This window comes from Micropterus salmoides, unplaced genomic scaffold (assembly GCF_014851395.1).
Source record: "Micropterus salmoides isolate LMB-PRFRI ecotype aquatic unplaced genomic scaffold, ASM1485139v1 Ms_hic_scaffold_1, whole genome shotgun sequence".
Taxonomy (NCBI): Eukaryota; Metazoa; Chordata; class Actinopteri; order Centrarchiformes; family Centrarchidae; genus Micropterus; species Micropterus salmoides.
Genome location: NW_024040040.1, coordinates 56613781 through 56633280, shown reverse-complemented (window position 1 = coordinate 56633280; position 19500 = coordinate 56613781). Strand labels below are relative to the sequence as shown.

Genomic DNA, 19500 nt, shown 5'->3' with positions numbered 1-19500 from the left:
CCAGTAACAGCGACCAGTCAGACCAGTTCTACACAGCAGCTGAAGCTTATGGTCAAACCTGTCTGGATGATCAGGATATGACTGATTCTCATTCACAAGTGTCGCCTTCCTGTTGTTGTCAGACAGTTTAATGTTTCTGTTTACTGTATTTGTGTCGATTGTGAGTTCACTTCATCATCTGTTCATTGATTGGCACTTTGAATGAGTGATGTCACAGTCTGAAGATGGTTGAATGTGTTGCTTTGTTTTCATGAATCAAATGAAAAACACACTTACACTTCCTCAGACCTGGTCTCAACCATCGGACTCCAGCAGGCTCCACCCTGAAAAGAGGAGGAGGGTCAGAGCAGCATCAAACATGGACATTACATTCCTCTTATACAAACATACACCGAGGTGAAAATGAATGAACTACAATAACTTGTTTTATTTATTGTAATTTATTAGTTTTTGTGTACTTGTACATTTTAAAGTAGTATTTATAGTCTGTAATTTAAATTTTTTAATACTTTTGTTTAAACTATTCTACTTCACTACATTTTAAATCACATCTGTTACTGAGTAAAATAAAATGCATGGAAAAATTTGCGACCACTTCGGCTTCAACTGCAAGAAAGGCAACAGCTTTATTATGCACTGTTTACCCAGAGGGATCTAACTAGCAGCTTATAAAAACTTGACATCAAACCTGCGCAAGCATGTAGAGGTAAGTTACATAATACTTGTACTGACTTCATATACAGTCCAGTGCGGCCCGCTAGAAGCTAATCTGTTCCGCTACAGTTTCATAATGAAGGAAAACATTCTCAGAACTTCTCATAACATAAAAGTTCTCTAATATTGTTTTGCACCATTGCTTTGGCAAAGTATATGCCAAATAAGCTAAAATCAATAAGAGCAATATGGCTTTGTTCCCTTATCAAATCACAAAACACTGCAACTTATTTTAGGAGGTTAAAAAAGTAACTAAGTAACGTTTAGTCTGAGTAAATTTTGAATGAGCTAATATTTACTTTTACTTGAGTAGATTTTTATCTAAGTAATTTTACTTTGCTTAAGTAAAAGTTTAAAGTATTTTAGTACTCTTTCCACCTCTGCATTTACACAATATGCGCATCTGGTGTGCTTCTCCCTGACCCACAGGATGTTGATGTTTGAAGAGGGGGACAACATCTAATAGCAGACACAAACTCTTTTTGGATCATCCCGTCTTAGTCCCACTTCAAAAGAAGGTTTTGTTATTGACCTCTGCCAGAGAACCAAGTGACCGTAAATGTTTACTTCCAAAATCTCAAAAGTGTCAGAGAACCTTTTTCTGTTGGAAGCAGCATCATTTCATATGTTGGGATGTTTTGGGCATTTTGATGTTCCTATATTTTGGTGTTGAATTGATCACTATGATGTATATTACAGCAGAAATCAATACTATCAGGATAACCATAATAATTATGGCAAATATCCATCCATCCATTCTTCCATCCATCCATCATTTCATCATCTTCTGCTTATCCAGGTTTGTGTCATGATGGCAGCAGGCCAACCAGGGTTCCAGACTTACAGTCCCCTCCAAAAGTATTGGAACGGTAAGGCAAATTCCTTTGTTTTTGTTGTTCACTGAAGACATTTGGATTTCAGATCAAAAGATGAGTATGAGACAAGAGAATTTCAGCTTTTATTTCCTGGTATTCACATCTAGATGTGTTAAACAACTCAGGACATGTCAACCGTTTGTATTAGACAACAGCATTCTTAGGTGAGCAAAAGTATTGGAACAAATAAGTAAAATAACATTTCATATTTGGTGGCAGAACCCTTGCTTGCAATAACTGCCTCCAGCCTGCGACCCATCGACATCACCAAACTGTTGCATTCTTAATTTGTGATGCTATTCCAGGTTTTAACCGCAGCTTCTTTCACTTCTTGTTTGTTTCGGGGTGTTTCTCCCTTCAGTCTCCTCTTAAGGAGGTGAAATGCAGCTCTGTTGGGTTAAGGTCAGCTGATTGACTGGGCCAGTCTGAAACCTTCCACTTTTCCCACTGATGAAGTCCTTTGTTTTGTTGCCAGTGTGCTTTGGCTTATTGTCCTGCTGCAGGATAAACTTCCTCTCCATTAGTTTCAATGCATTTCTCCATAAATTGGCAGACAAAATGTTTCTGTCCACTTCTGAATTCATTCTGCTGCGACCATCATCAGTTCCATCATCAATAAATATTAATGAGCCTGTTCCAGAAGCAGCCATGACATCACCTCCAGCATGCTTCACAGATGAGCTTGTATGCTTCGGATCAGAAGCAGTTCCTTTCTTTCTCCACACTTTGGCCTTTCCATCACTTTGGTAGAGATTAATCTTGGTCTCATCAGTCCATCACATTGTGTTCCAGAATTTTTGCAGCTTATCTCTGTACTTCTTTGCAAATTTCACTCTGGCCTTCCGATTCTTCCTGCTGATGAGTGGTTTGCATCTCGTGGTGTGGCCTCTATATTTCTGCTCTCTGAGTCTTCTTCCAACAGTGGATTGTGATACCTTCACCCTGCACTGTGGAGGTCGTTGCTGATGTCACTTCCTGATGTCATCAACTACTGTTGTTTTCCTTGGTTAACCTGTTCCACGTCTGTTGTTCAGTACACCAGTAGTTTCTTCATTTTTCAGGACGTTCCACATTGTTGTGCTTGCTCTGCCCAGTGTTTGTCCAATGGCTCTGGTCGATTTTCCTTCTTTTCTCAGCTTGACAGTGGCTTGCTTTTCTCCCACAGACAGCTCTCTGGTCTTCATGTTGGTTTATCCTCTTTAACAGGAAATGCAGTCTTTACAGGTTTGAACCAAGGATGAAAACTTAGATTAGTCATGCAGAGCTATTTAATGTTTGGACAGTCAACCTAAAAGGCAAAACCTGGGCAACAAGAAACATCTGGCAGTCACATGTTCCAGTAGTTGCTCACTTGAAAAATGGGTGGGTTCAAACAAAGGGTGTTATGTCCTGAGTTGTTTAACACATCTAGATGTGAATACCAGGAAATGAAAGCTGAAATTCTGAACTCTTGTCTCATCTTTTGATCTTAAACCCAAATGTCTTCAGTGAACAACAAAAACAAAGGAATTTGCTTTACCGTTCTAATACTTTGAGGGGACTGTGCCTCTCCCCAGCTGCCCCTTGGGGATTTTAAGGCGCTCCCAGGCAAGATGTCTCCTACTGGTACATCATGCTCATAAACCTCCAAAGGAAGGTGCCCTGGAGGCATCCCTGTCAGATGCTCAAACACCTAAAAGACTCCTTTCAATGCATCACGTGGAAACTCAGTTCGCTCACTTTCAGCGATTTTGTTCTTTTGGTCACTTCTGATAGCTCTAGACCAGTGGTCGCAACCTGTGGCACGCGTACCAGCGTTGGCATGCGGAGACATTTTAAGTGGCACATGAGAAAGCAAACTAATAATACATTAAGTTAGTGAAAATTATCAACCACCATGATTAATTAATTTTGACATTATCATTATTAGGGTTGTCAAAATAATAGAAATTTAGAAAAAAAAAACGCCTTATATGTCAATGCAGGATTAATCGTAGTACTTTTGATCCGCAACCGGGCTGGACGACCGGCCGGAAAGCGGAACACTGTCTGTGTGTGTCTGTGAGACTGGGCCAAACTAAAACATTCAATTTTGAGGGGGGATACAAGTGGCCCCTCCCAACTTGGACTGATCCTCATTTGTGCTCATTTGGCTCAATGGTGCTGATCAAAGGAGTTAACTTTCCATCCGGTTTGTGTGACAAGTGCAACAGAGACAACAAATAAAGTGAAAAAATTTGAATTTAGACGACTAAATAAAGAATATTTTAAATCCTTATCATAGCAAATATCGATATTTGTGATTCATTTTGATTCATTCGATTCATTCGATTTATGACAAAACTACAAACAAGTTGCAAAACTTGTAATTAATAAGATTAATTATTTTAATCGCTTGACAGACCTATTTATTAAATGTCTGGTCAAATTTAAATTAAAATCTGACTAACTATCAATGCATACATTAAAAATAAATGACGTGCATTAACGCTGCTGGGACACTCGATGACTTCATCTTTGTATATTGACACTCATCACAGAAAAGGTTGCCGATCCCTGCTCTAGACGGTACTTTTTTTGAACCCAGATAGACTAGTAAAAGTTTTGCCTTCTGGCTCAGCTGTCTCTACACAACAATGGACCAGGACAATGCCCTGACGGCCTGCCGAAATATCAACACAATATGACAGTGTTCGCTCTCGCACTAACACATTTACACCAAACTTGTCTGTGATTAGCCCCTCCCCTTCGTGCACGTCTGAACCAAACCAATATGCTCGACTGTGGCTCAGGAGGTAGAGCGGGTTGCCTGTTAATTGGAAGGTCAGCGGTTCAATCCCATGCATGGCGCTACAGAGAGCCCACAGCTGCAGTACTGCATGGATCATGCGTAAAATTCATCCAGCCAGAGGGAACGATCACGAACCGTTCACAGTGTGTCAGTTGTACTAGCGACACAACCCATTGTAGGTACCGGAGAGGGAGTGGGGCGCTGAATGACAGGAGACCGCGGAGCAACCGGCCCTCTGGATGGTAGATGATCTTTCCTGATGCTGTTAGTTATTCCCTACTGCCGCACTACTGTACATACTGTATAATCTCATCAATAATTACATTTCACTACTGTATATACTGTATAATCTCATCAATAATTACATTTCACTACTGTACATACTGTATAATCTCATCAATAATTACATTTCACTACTGTATATACTGTATAATCTCATCAATAATTACATTTCACTACTGTACATACTGTATAATCTCATCAATAATTACATTTCACTACTGTACATACTGTATAGTTTCTCATATCATACTACCATAGTCATAACCTGTTCATAGCCTGTACCTACCTGTAATAATAGACATTTGTGTAGACATATTTATATTTATATATCATTCATATATTGCACTTGTATATTAATGTATCATATATCATTTAATTACTGCTTAAGACCTTCTGGTTAGATGCTATCAGCATATCGTTGCTTTGTACCAGTGACATGCGCAATGACAATAACGTTGAATCTAATCTAATATCCACATTTAACCAAAAAGACCTCCTCTATCAGACTGACTCTTTGTACCTCTATCTCTGTGCCTCTTCATACCTGAGTGTGTCCAGTCTCCAGTGTGGATCATCCAGTCCGGCAGACAGCAACTTCACTCCGGAGTCTCCGGGATAATTGAAGCCCAGGTCCAGAGCTCTCAGATGGGAAGGGTTGAAGTTCAGAGCTGAGGCCAGAGAAGCACATCCTTCCTCTGTGATCAGGCAGGCGGACAGTCTGCAAACACATAAACCAACACACGGCAGATCTTCTGAGTATCCTGCTGTGTCCATCAGATACTGCCTTTGAATAAACAAATAATACACTGACTAAATCAGTAAAGCAACCTTATCACAAGGTTCTAAAGCCATGCTACCTTCTCTGAGAGGCTGTACTTAGACACTGCTGTGTTTGAACTAAAAGCTAACAGCACTCGTACATGTTAAAAGCTAGCAAGTTTATGCTTATATTTATTATTTATATTTTATATGAACATGTTATTATATCCCCAGAAGAGTGCAGTTAACTTATTTTTCTTTCACCTTTATTCATACAGAGAATCAGACTGAGACCAGGATCTCTCTTACAGCGGAGCTCTGTGTACAGCACACAAACAGATACAAATATAAAAACAGAACAACAGAACAAAATAAATAACAAAACAGAATTTACAGGTAACAATTACATTGGTCAGTAAAGTGGTTATTCCGCATTGCTTTAAATTGTCCCGTTGAAACACGGTCATAAAAGTAATGTGTTAATCCAGCCCAATACCAAGGTTTTTGTATGATGGGACATGTTCTATAACAGTACCATCCAGTGTCCTAATTTTAAGCTCATCCAAATGTTGTTTTCTGGACTTGGAAGAGAAAGAGTATATATTTAGTTAGGGACCGAGCATGAAACATACGAGGTCCCCATTGGAACAGAAGGAAAAAAAATTTCCTGCAAAGTAATCACAATTTTGGGGGCCTAAACATTTACATTTACTCATTTGGCAGACGCTTTTATCCAAAGTGACTTACATTTGAGCTTCTTGAAGTTCATCGTGGTGTCACGGATGAGGACAGCCGGGACGGAGATTGCATTCTGTGTAGGGATGGCAAAGCCAGACAGCATTCGTTGGAGGAGCGTAGTGATCGAGAAGGAACGTAAACTTGTATTATGGAGTTTTGGTAGATAAGTGCAGACCCAGTAGTAGCTCTGTATGCAAGCATTAGTGACTTGAATTTGGCCATGGGTAGCCAGTGGAGGTCACTCAGTAATGGAGTGACATTTGCCTTTTGGGCTGATCAAAACCAAGATGCGCTGCTACATTCTGATCCATTTGTGGGGGTTTTACCACACAGGCTAGAAGACCTACTAGAAGGGCATTGCAATAGTCAAGGCGAGAGATAACCATGGCCTGTATCAGAAACTGGGTAGCATACTAAGTGAGGTAGGGCCTGATTTTCCTTATGTTGTATAGAGCAAAGCGGCATGACCGAGAGACAGCAGCAACATAGTCTGAAAAGGAAAGCTGGTCATCAATCATGACACCCAAGTTTCTCACCACCCTCGTTGGAGTGATAGTTGAGCAGTCAATTTATAGTGTGATGGTGTGGTGGATAGATTGCCTGGCTGGAATGACCAAGAGTTTTATCTTAAAGAGGTTTAGTTGAAGGTGGCAAGCTTTCATCCATGCAGATATGTCCGAGAGACAGTCTGAGATCCGTGCCGAGATGCTGGGGTCGTCGGGCAGGAAGGATAGGTAGAGCTGCGTGTCGTCAGCATAGAAGTGGTAAGAGAAGCCATGTGAGCGAATGATGGGCCCCAGTAAGGTGCTGTAAACTGAGAAGAGGGGCCATAGCACTAAGCCTTGGGGCACCCCTTTGGAGAGACAGTGGGAGGAAGATCATTTTCCTTGCCACAAAACATTGTTGGAATGCTCCGAAAGGTAGGATTCGAACCACATGAGTGCTTTGCCTGAGATGCCCATTGCTGAGAGTGTGGATAGCAGGATCATGTAATTGACTGTGTCAAAGGCAGCTGATAGGTCCAGCAGGATGAGAAGCGAGAATTGGGCTGCAGCTTTAGCTGACCTTAGCTTTAGCTGACCACTCTTAAAACCAGACTGATCTGGATCTAGGTCATTCTGTGAGAGGAATTCTGAGACCTGTTTGAAGACTGCCCATTTGATAGCTGTGGATAAAAATGGTAGAAGTGAAACTGGCCGGTAGTTCTCAGCTTGAGTTGGGTCAAGGGAGGGCTTCTTGAGCAAGGGTTTAACCTGAGCCCTTTTGAAAGTGGTCGGGAATTTTCCCGAAGCTAGAGAAGTATTTATCATATGAGTGATTGCCGGGACCACGGTTGGAGATATGACTTGGAGGAAATTCGTAGGAATCGGGTCCAGTGGGCATGTAGTAGGACAGGTACGGGTCAGGAGTTCTGATATTTCGCTCTCCATGAGAGGAGTAAACGATGATGACAGAGGAACAGACTTAGTCTGGGCTGCTACATGTTAGCCTTGGTGTTGAGCCTTTTGGCCATTTCCCAAGGGAGATGGAGAGAGACATGTATAAGGACGGCTACATGGTAGGTTTTCTTGTGCCGCGCTCACACAGTGGGAGCTGACCACAGCGGTAATAGATTGGTTGATTTTGAGTGTTTTAGAGAACTGGCTAGTTATAGCTGCCACTTTGCCTGTGAAGAAGGCAGCAAAGGTATCAGCGGACAAGTTTGTGGGTGGTGGTGGAGGATTTAGTAGTGCTTTAAAAGTGGAAAATAATTTCCTAGAGTCAGTGGCACTGCTAATTCTGTTATTATAGAATGCAGTTTTGGCAGCAGTGATGCTTCTTGAGAAGGAGGATAGGTGCAATTGGGTCTTTGGTTTTTTGTTATTTTCTTTCAGCAGCTCTAAGATCAGTATGGAGCCCACAGATGGTATCAGTTAGCCACAGGTGGGACTGGGTCAGACGAGCAGATTTGGTGGATGGAGGTCACGGGCTATCCAGGTATGAGCTCAGTTTAGAGCGCAGAGATTGTGCAGGAAAATCTGTTGAGGGGAGGTAGAGCGGAGGCTACCACTGAGGCAAACTGAGTGGGAGACAGGTTGCGGAGGTTGCGGCAGTGAGAGACAAATGGTGCTGGAACAATGGGCTGTTCCTGTAGGCATACCGTGACCTGGATGAAATAGTGGTCAGACGTGTAGAGCTTTGACTGGAAGGCATTCGGTGGCACAGTTTCAGACAAGAAGGAGGTCAAGCACCTTGCCAGCTTTGTGGGTCAGGGGGCTGAGAAGAAGTGTTAGATCAATGGACTTAATACAGGAAGTCTGCAGAGTTTGAATTGTCTAAGTTAATGTTCATGTCACTGAGGACAAGTAACAGACAGTCATGCTCTGGGATTACAGGCAGCAGTGTGTCTAGTTCATCCATAAAGTTACGCACTTGTCCTGGAAGACGGTACAGTGGGGGAAATAAGTATTTGACCCCTTGCTGATTTTGCAGGTTTGCCCACCATATGATTAAAATTATAGATCGTTGCATTCTTTGTAAGTGGGCAAACCTGCAAAATCAGCAAGGGGTCAAATACTTATTTCCCCCACTGTATATGACAATCACAGAGACCTTTACCGGAGCCGACACCAAGAGAGCGTGATATTTGAAGAGAAAGAGAGAGGGATGGAAGGAGAGAGAGGGGAGGCAGCCTATACAATATACACACAGGTACAGACAGTAAAGGTGATGTTGCTATAGACTAAATGACTGAATGAAAAATGGTATAGCTATTTATAGTAGTGTTAATGATAATAATCATAATGTTAATGATTATAATAACAATAGGACTAGTAACATTAGTTGTAGCAGAGGGTGTCGAGCAGGAACACGGGGGCAGCAGGTGACTCGCAACCACAGACTCCACAGCTCCAGAGCCAGAAACACCTGCAGGAAGTGATAGGATGAGAGAGGAGAGGGACGAGAAAGCACAAGACTACCGGAAAGGGGAGAAGTTGTGTTAGTAACATGCAATAATGGGATGAGGTTGCATACAGAGGGAGAGAAAGTAGAGGAGAGAGGAGCTCAGTGCATCATGGGAAATCCCCCGGCAGTCTAGGCCTATAGCAGCATAACTAAGGGATGGTTCAGGACTCATCTGAGCCAGCCCTAACTATAAGCTTTATCAAAGAGGAAAGTCTTAAGCCTACTCTTAAATGTGGAGATGGAGTCTGCCTCCTGAACCCAAACTGGAACCTGGTTCCACAGGAGAGGAGCTTGATAGCTGAATGCTCTGGCTCCTAGTCTACTTTTGGAGACTCTAGGAACCACAAGTAACCCTGCATTCTGGGAGCGCAGTGCTCTGGTGGGGTAGTAAGGTACTATGAGCTCTTTAAGATAAGATGGTGCCTGACCATTAAGAGCTTTGTAGGTAAGAAGAATGATTTTAAATTCTATTCTGGATTTTACTGGAAGCCAGTGCAGAGAAGCTAAAACAGGAGAAATGTGATCTCTTTTCCTGGTTCCTGTCAGAACACGTGCTGCAGCATTCTGGATCAACTGAAGAGTCTTAATGGACTTTTTCGAGCAGCCTGAAAAATAAGGAATTGCAGTAATCCAGCCTAGAAGTAACAAATGCATGGACTAGTTGTTCTGCATCATTTTTAGACAGGATGGTCCTGATTTTCGCAATATTATGTAGGTGAAAAAAGGCGGTCCTTGAAATTTGCTTAATGTGAGACTTAAACGACATGTCCTGATCAAAGATAACTCCAAGATTCCTCACAGTGGTGCTGGAGGCCAAGGCGATGCCATCAAGGGAAACTATATCTTTAGATAATGCGTCACGGAGGTGCTTAGGCCCCAGAGCAATAACTTCAGTTTTATCTGAGTTTAACATTAGAAAATTACAGGTCATCCAGATTTTAACATCCTGAAGGCACATTTAAAGTTTAGCTATGTCAAGACCTCCTCATTGCATCAGACAAGTCCTTTGTCTGATGCAATAAGGAGGTCGTTAGTAATTTTCACCAGTGCTGTCTCTGTGCTATGATGAGCTCTAAATCCTGACTGAAAATCCTCAAATAAACTATTGCTCTGTAGAAAGTCACACAGCTGTTTAGCAACTGCTTTCTCCAGAACCTTAGAGAGAAATGGAAGGTTAGATATAGGTCTATAGGTGGCTAAAACATCCGGATCAAGTTTGGGCTTTTTCAGAAGAGGTTTAATTACAGCTACTTTAAAGTACTGTGGTACATAGCCTGTTGATAAAGATAGATTGATCATATCTAGTATAGAGGTGCTGACTAAGGGTAAAACATCTTTAAGCAGCCTAGTCCGGATGGGGTTTAAGAGGCAGGTTGATGGTTTAGATGAAGAAATTATTGAAGTTAGTTGGTAAAGATTGAGGGAAGCAAAACAGTCAAGAATTTTGTCTCTAATAGTTAGAATTTTATCATTAAAGAAGCTCATGAAGTCGTAACTACTGAGAGCTATGGGAATACTTGGCTCAATAGAGCTGTGACTCTCTGTCAGCCTGGCTACAGTGCTGAAAAGAAACCTGGGGTTGTTCCTATTTTCCTCTATTAATGACGAGTAGTACGCTGCTCTGGCATTACGGAGGACCTTCCTATGTCCTACAGAGTTGAGTGTCATTCGCAGCGAGCCTGCAGCACTATCAACAAGATGATCGACTTGGGAGGGACTGAAATTATCATAGGAGTCCTCCGTTACTTTGTAATCTGATAATGAATTTAGAGCTGATTGAATCGCATCCTTAAATTTAGCTACAGCACTATCAGACAAACATCTTGTATAGAAATTTTTGCCCAATGGCGTGTAGTTCAGCAATACAAACTCAAAAGTTATCAAACAGTGGTCGGACAAAGAGGGATTCTGTGGGAACACTATTAAATGTTCAATTTCAATACCATACACCAAAACAAGGTCGAGGGTGTGGTTAAAACAGTGAGTCGGTTCATGAACACTCTGAGAGAAGCCAATGGAATCTAACAGAGAGATAAACACAGTACTGAAGCTGTCATTCTCAACGTCCACATGAATATTAAAATCCCGTACAATAATAACTTTGTCCGTTTTAAGGACTAAAGTTGACAAAAACTCTGCAAATTCAGATAAGAATTTAGAGTACGGATCAGGTGCTCGGTACACTATAACGAAGAGAATTGGTTGCAGTGATTTCCAACTTGGGTGCGACAGACCAAGAACAAGGCTTTCAAATGAGTTATAGTTTAGTTTAGGTTTAGAGCTGATTACATATTCTTCATCACCCAGCCAGGTTTCAGTAAGACAAAATAAATCAATATCATAATCTGATATTAGTTCATTTACTAGTACACCTTTAGAAGAGAGACATCTGATGTTTAAGAGTCCACATTTAACTCTCCTATTCGTTTGCACTATTGCTCATGTGGTTTTAATTTTTATGAGGTTTTTATGCACAGCTCCTCTTCTGTTTACCTTTGATTTAAATAATTTCGATGGTCGGGGGGCAGACACTGTCACTATAGGGTTTTCACTAAGTAACTCCTGAAATGGAGAAGCAGAGAAGTGTGTTAGACTGCGACTCTGCGTAGGGTTTTGGGTGGGTAACTGCTGAAAAAGAAGGGCAGAGAAGTGTGTTAGACTGCGACTCTGCCTCCTGGTCTCAACTCTGGGTTGTCATGGATTTGGTCCACTAATAAACTTGGCCAGATTTCTAGAAATGAGAGCTGCTCCTTCCCAAGTGGGATGGATGCCGTCTCTCCGGATCAGACCAGGTCTTCCCCAGAAAGTCTGCCAATGATCTACAAAGCCCACATCGTTTGCTGGACACCACCTCGACAACCAGCGGCGGAATGACGACATGCGGCTATACATGTCATCACTGGTCAGATTGGCAGGGGTCCAGAGAAAACTACGGTGTTCGACATTGTTTGATAGCTCAATGCTCTGGCTCCCATTCTACTTTCGGAGACTCTAGGAACCACAAGTAACCCTGCATTCTGGGAGCGCAGTGCTCTGGTGGGATAGTAAGGTACTATGAGCTCTTTAAGATAAAATGGTGTCCGACATTGTTTACATTGCACTGAGATGTGGCCAAAATGACTCCCACTTCTTCTTCCCACTAGCTTCACATTCAGCTCACTTTATTTGGATTTGATTTGCAAGAGAGAAGGCGTCGATCTTGACACACATTATACAAACAACACAGACAAACATGATAAAAGTCTTCATGGCTCCAATAATCAAGAGAAAGATAAAAACAAAATATATGAAATAAATAAATATGAAATGAAAAAAAAATGAAATAAATAACCACTAGAATAAAAATATAGAGCTTCTATAGCAACAGTGCAATGTTGCTACGACTTGTTCATCTGAGTGATGCTGCTGGAACAAAGCTGTTTTGATCCGACTTTGTTCTCCACCATGGGACTATAAACCTCCGTCCAGAAGAAGAGGCTGAAATTCACTGTGTAAAGGGTGGCAGCCATGATCTGTGTAACATCATGGAATCATGGATGTGACTGCCGGCTTCCTAACTTCCTAACCGCTACCAGCAATATTTTTATCAAACATGCGCTCACTGTGCAACAAACTGGACAAACATCAGCTACTACGTCAACTTCCGGTGCCAGCGCGAGCAGGATACTGATCCAGTAGCTCCGTACATGTCATGTTGTTTTTAATACTTTAAGTGTGTTTTTTTAACTATTAACTATTTATATAACACTAGCTGTGTAAAACTTTATTTTAAATATATCCTATGGATACAACATAGCAGTGGACATCTTGTTCATTCAAGGGAGAAGCTGCTTTCACTCCAAACAATGGGACGAGCCAGCATTTTTCACCACATACCTGAGAAGCTGAGGAAGAGGCACCGAGGCTGCAGAGCTGGAGCAAAGGCGAAGGCTAGGCTAGCGGCTAAGCAGTGGAAGTACAAGCCCTCGGTTCCGTCGATAGTGTTGGGAAATGTGAACTGTCTGACCAACAAGATGGATGAGCTGGCTGCCCTTGTGAGGACAGACAGGACGTTCAGGGAGTGCAGTTTACTTTGCCTCTCTGAAACCTGGCTATCCCAGAACACCCCAGACGCTAATGTGGATCTACCTGGATTCACGACTACGGGACTGTGGACGCAGTGGCAGTCCCGGCCCATTGTAGTGAATCCAGGTAGATAATATTAGTACATTTTAACATGCCAATTTAAGTGTGCCATTGTCAACTTTAATGTATAAAAGAATAAATGGTTATATAACATTAAATTCGAACTGGAAAATTAATTAAGTAGCACAGGAGAACATTTCTTTATCATATAATTTCTAAAGAAAGTGTCCAAGAGTGTTGGGAACAAAGCATTGGTTAAAACATAAATTGAAGAAATGTCAGGAATCCTTGCTGAATATTAAAGCACTGCATAATTAACTTATTTATGGATTCATCTTTTCAACACAGTCTTAAGAACATGGTAATAAAACTACTCAAATTGAAATGGCAAGAACCACCAAGTAACTTAACAAAGATTATTTAATTGAACAAGGTAATACACAAGTTATAAGGAAACAAAGAGAATTGCGAATCTCAAAATTATTTAATATAAATGATCAAATCCACACAGGCCTGTTCACTACAACTATCAGCACTGGTTCACCTGCTGTGTTCTTTCCCCTCTGCTCTTCTCCCTGTACACTAACAGCTGCACAACCAGTCACCAGTCGGTCAAGTTCCTGAAGTTTGCTCCTCTTCAGGAGGGAGATTATGTTCAGCTCCTCAAGTGGGAGCTCAGAAGTTCAGCCTGCCAAAGACAATGATGGTGCACTTCTACACCGCAGTCATCGAGTCAATCCTAACCTCCTCCATCACCATCTGGTACTCTTCTGCTACTGCCAGGGACAAGGGCCGGCTGCAGTGTATCATTTGCTCTGCAGAGAAGGTGATTGGTGGTCACCTTCCATCTCTCCAGGACCTGTATGCCTCCAGGACTCTGAGGCATGCAGGAAAGATTGTAGTTGACAACTCCCATCCCAGTTACAAACTGTTTCAGTCACTCCCTTCTGACAGGAGGCTGCGGTCCATCAAAACCTCTCGCCACAAAAACAGCTTCCACCCTTCTATAGCTAGCCTCATTAACAAGGACCGGGTCCCTCACTGACACACCCGCTTCCCACTCAAATACTGTATATATTAGCATCCGGTATTATGCACATTTTTGTTGTTAAGTGTTAATCGTTTTTCTTCTATATTTTAAATTTTGTCAATCTATTCCATATTTATAGATTTCCACATTTATTTATGTCAACTGAAGGTTTGTCTACATATATCACCTTATCTCCAACGCAAATTTGGAAATAAAGCATTTTCTGATTCTGACAACTGTGTACACAAGCTTTTGGCCATATACTGTATCTTCTAGCTGAATCATGTCAGTACACCTGACCTGAAAAAGACAACAAAAACACTCACAGTAACATTCTACTTTTATTGGAACAAGAGACAGAATTAAAAAAACTCATGACAGAAGGTCCAAGTCAACGGCATTTCCACCATTTAATGATCAGAGCTTCCATCTTTAAAGGAATGGAAGTGGAAGAAGATTACAAGAGAAATGATGATGATGAATCTGTTCAATCACTTTGAATCACTTTGTACAAAGTTCATTGATGAATTTGTTAGAAATGCTAGTAGCGCTTCTGGTTGCTAACTAGCAAGCGAAGTTTGTGTTTAAAGGCATTGACAGTCTCCAGAGGCAACTTACCCTAACCTTAACCATCACAGAAGTTAGTGCCTAAACCTAAGTCAGTAAATATATGCATGTCGACTGGCTAACCCTACCTGCTAGCACATCAGCCGTGATAGCAATAGCAAACTGCAGCATATCATATACATGCAAAATCTACGTTTTACATACAATAGCCACAGTTTTATCAAAGCGTGTATATATGACGCCTGAGAAGAGAATGGGTACTCCTACACAGTACATAGAGACACTGAGGAAACAGACCAAGATGACAGAAAAAATCCAAACCCAGGATACAGAGGTTCAGTGAATGTTGTTTTGAAGGTGTGCAGGTGGATCAGTGTGTCATAAGAGACTCTGTAGAAGGACAGAGTGCCAGCAGGACAATCCACATACACTGCTACTCTACCAGAGACAGACAAGGAAAAAGAAGATGAGATGGATTTTTGTCTTTTATTGTGCCAGACAGAGTAACGACCACCATCAGAGCACCTCAGACTCCAGGACTGATCATTCCATCCAAACACACAGTCTTCACTTCCTCCTGTCCTTCTGATTCCTCTGTAACTCACTGATATATTAACTCCTCCTCTCCACTCGATCTCCCAGTAACAGCGACCAGTAAGACCATTTCTATCCAGTAGCTGAGGGCAGCAGTCAAACCTGTCTGGATGATCACCATAGAACTGATCCTCCTCCACAAGTGTTGCCTCTCTGTCATCAGACAGTTTGATCCTTCTGTTTACTGTGTTTGTGTCGAATGTGAGTTCACAGGAATCTGATGGAGAGAACGAGACACAATCCAGCTGCAGTTATTGATTGATCATCTGTTCATTGATTGACACTTTGATGATATCAGAGCTTTGAATGAGTGATGTCACAGTCAGAAGATGGTTGAATCTGTGCTGCTTTGTTTTCATGAATCAAATGAAAAACACACTTACACTTCCTCAGACCTGGTCTCAACCATCGGACTCCACCAGGCTCCACCCTGAAAGGAGGAGAGGGGTCAGACCAGCACATCCTCTTTCAGCATCAAAAATGGATACACAATATGTGTATCTGACCTGCTTCTCCCTGTTACCCTTAAACCTCTTCACCTCTGTCACTCTGTAAACAAATACTTACACAGGGTTTAGTATAAGCATAAATCATTTTTAAATTGTGAAGGATGATATTGGGGTGGTGATGGAGCAGTGACAGACACATGCCTGTGCGAGAGAACTAGGTTCAATACCCCACTGTGTATATATAGCAATTGTAAGATAAATATTAGCTAAATGAGTAAATGTAAAGCTATTACAAAAGGAAAAGTCTAGCGTGACTAGTGACTAGCTAGTTGTAGCAGCTGTTACCAATCATCTCCGCTCAAGCGGAGCTTTTAGAGGGGTGCTGGGGGTTACTGTCAAGGAAAGTGTGCACTGGATTTATAACAAGACAATTAGAAGACAAAACAAGTGTCATTGCAAAACAGCATGCGCACAATACATGTTTTATGTCACATTCTGCCTGTCTGCTCTGCTTAGTTCTCTGTGAGTTTTGGTTGTTTGGTCAGTGTGGTATCTGTTATATAGTCTTTTGGGTTTTGGGTTTCAGTCCTGTCTGTTGTCTTGTATCCAGTCTTCTCTGTGTGTGTTTGCATTTTGATTTGGTCCTTTCTGTTTGTGTCTTGTGGAGTTTGTCTATGTTGTTCTGTCTTCTGCTTGTTTTGTGTGCGTGTTCTGGTCTGATCTGTCCTTTTAATATACCGGTGCCTGCCTTAGTTTATGTTCAGTTCTGTTCCTGTCTGATGTTTGTTATTAGTTTCTGTACCATCATTCTTGGGTTCTGTCTGTCTGCCAGGTGTCGATTTATGTTCACTGCCAGTTTCATTATTTAATCTGATTATGATCATTCTGTGTAAATCTGTTCTGTTCTGTTATCTTTGTCTGTTGTTCTGTTATCTTGTCTACCTTATCCACACTGTGATATTAGTTCAGTCACTGATTGTTTTGTTGCTAACACCTTGTCCCATGATAGTCCAGAAGTGTTTAAAAAAGTCTGATTGTAAACCATCTATTCCTGGAGCCTTGCCAGACGCCATCTGAGACACAGCAGCAGTCAGTTCATCGAGATTTTTATCCAAACTCAAACCCTCCTTATCTCCTGGACCCAGCTGAGGAAGCCCCTGGTGAAGCTCCACAGCAGAGTCCACATCACAGCCGTCTGCCCTGAACAAGTCTGTATAAAAGTCCACTGCATGCTTCCTCATCTCCGTTGGGTCTGTGGTCATCCAGAAACATGAACACTTGTCTCCGCAGAGACTGAACATGCTTCAGTTTGGCATCCCTACAGCCCAGACTCACCGCCCGGAACCCGCTTGCAAATCTCCCAAAGTGCTACAGTTCTGTCTCCAGCGCCTTGTTGGAAATAAATGGGGGGACCCCAGACACAGTGACCCGGACGGAAGGCACCGCCAGCGGGGAAATCTGCACAAACATCGTCATTTAAGATGAGTCCACTTTCTATGAGCTGACTGACAAACTCTAGATCCTTCATAAATACAACCACTGCTTTATTCATGCGTGAGGCACACAAAATATTTCCATGCCCCACCTGTTTTCCTACCGCCAGCTGCACCTGCACCAACGTGGTGCTGGGCTGCGGCACCACCTTCACCCTATGCTTCAGAGACAGAGAATGGACGGCGTCTTGGAGGGCACCATCCCCATCAAGAAACACGGCTTACTGCCCCCAAACACACAGCAACTTACAGTGACAACAACCGCAAACAATGATCCAACAATAATACAGTAAACAGGAGGGACACAAAAGAAGTTTGAAATCACTCACAAACTCTCAGCCACACTCAGAGAGAGAGAGAGAATATATTAGCTGAATATAGGCATGGTGACATATAATACAATTTTACCCATTTTAAATAGTAGCCTAACAAAACAGAGTGTTGATAATGTGTCAGGCCACCACAAATAAATCAATGTGTGGGAAACACCTACTGTAGAGGTCATCCAGCTTGATCATTGCCTTTATTAAAGGCGAGGGTGTCAGCATCTGTCACTGAAGTAAAATTAATGAGAACGGGCATTTCCTTAAGAAAATGCGTGTGAGAGCTGCCAGCTATTTTTTGCGATTGCTACCGCTGTCAGTGCAGTGTGCGGCTCCATCAGTTAAGAGACTCAATGATGTGCTGCACACTTGTTCAGCAAACATATGTGTTAAGTTTGGCCCCCTTTTCGTTAACATGCTGTGAGCAGGGTTTTATCCATCAATCTCTGGATCTGGAGCAAGAGCAAGACCTCCACCACCGGACTACTCAGATACACTGTGAAGGGAAGGCTTTCAAGTTTCTTTATCAATCATGTCTTATTCTGACAAAAAGCACCAATAGAAGGCATGTTTTGCTTATAAACATATATTCTGCGATGGCTATTACGTTGTTGAACAATAAAATAAATGAACAGCCAAAGAATTGTGCTGTGAAAGACTTAATATCATGTTAACAATGATTACATTTAGAAAGACTAACAACATAGAATTTTGAAATTAACCACTGAAATTCAGTAAGGACTCCACATTTTGTTAGCATCAAGTTCAAACAACAAACAGCTCCGTAAAATTTTCAAGCTTTAATATTAATATATTGTGACTTAAATCAATGTCAGGCACAAGAAGGACTGGCTCTTTATCTATCTATCAATGCAGCTGTTCTTATCAAATGAAACATTTCACTCCTGGTTTCAATAGTAAAACCACAAGAATGACAATTACCAACAAAAAACACTATATTCTAAGCAGACACGTTTAACAAAACATAAATCACAAAGTAACTTTTGTGTTTCAAACAAATAGGAGACTTATTAGCATTAAATTTTAAATAAACTTTCTTCACCGCCATCATGGGAATTCTGAGGGATGGGGTGATGGGCAGCCTAAGTCCATCCCCCAAAATTCCCATGATGCATGGCGCTAAAGAAAGTGGTCCCAGCATCTCCCAAGGCTCATTTACAACTGTCTGTTGGGTTTACGTGCCTCTGGCTAGAAAAGTTGGCAAACTTGACATGGCTGCACATGGTTTGATACATCTAGGCTCATCCTAGGCCAATGCATAGGGGATTGCAATCTCCTGTATGTCATGTATCTTCCTAGATGCCCAGAGAGAAAATCATTGTGATAGTGATGAAGAAGCTGTGGCGGAGTGAGGACGGCATGTATATTTGGTAGAGGGTTTTATGAGGTAATTTCACTATTCTAAAGACTTTGTCCTCCAGAACAGTGAACTTGGTGTTTGGATTTTCAATTACTTCTCCTGTTTCCATTATTCGCTTATACAGGCTTTGAATGTCAGAATCCTCCTGCTGGGCTTTCCAAATGTCCTCGTCGGTTACTTGTTACTTACTCAGAGATTTTTTTTAGTGTCTCTCTTGGAACGTAATACAGCAGCACACACGGCAGACTGGAATTGGTGGTTATCCACAGGAGCTCTTGACAGTGCATCAGTCACTGTATTGTATTTTCCCTTACGGTATTCTACCATGAAAGAGAACTCTTGGAGGCCCACCGGATCAGTTGGGAGCTGGACTTTTGGGTTTTAAAGACCCAGAAAAGCGACGAATGATCGGGGACTACAGTGAAATGTCTTCCATCCAAATAATATCTCCACT

At 41.8% G+C, this 19500-nt stretch overlaps 1 protein-coding gene across 1 annotated transcript in view; it reads right to left on the bottom strand.

Annotated features, from left to right (window-relative positions):
- The window catches only part of LOC119897289 (NACHT, LRR and PYD domains-containing protein 12-like), a 118428-nt gene that overhangs the window by 21872 nt on the left and 77056 nt on the right, over window positions 1–19500 (bottom strand). The window contains exon 8 of the mRNA XM_038710895.1: window positions 5186–5359. Within this exon, the coding sequence (XP_038566823.1) occupies window positions 5186–5359 (174 nt within the window). The remainder of the gene's footprint in view (window positions 1–5185; window positions 5360–19500) is intronic.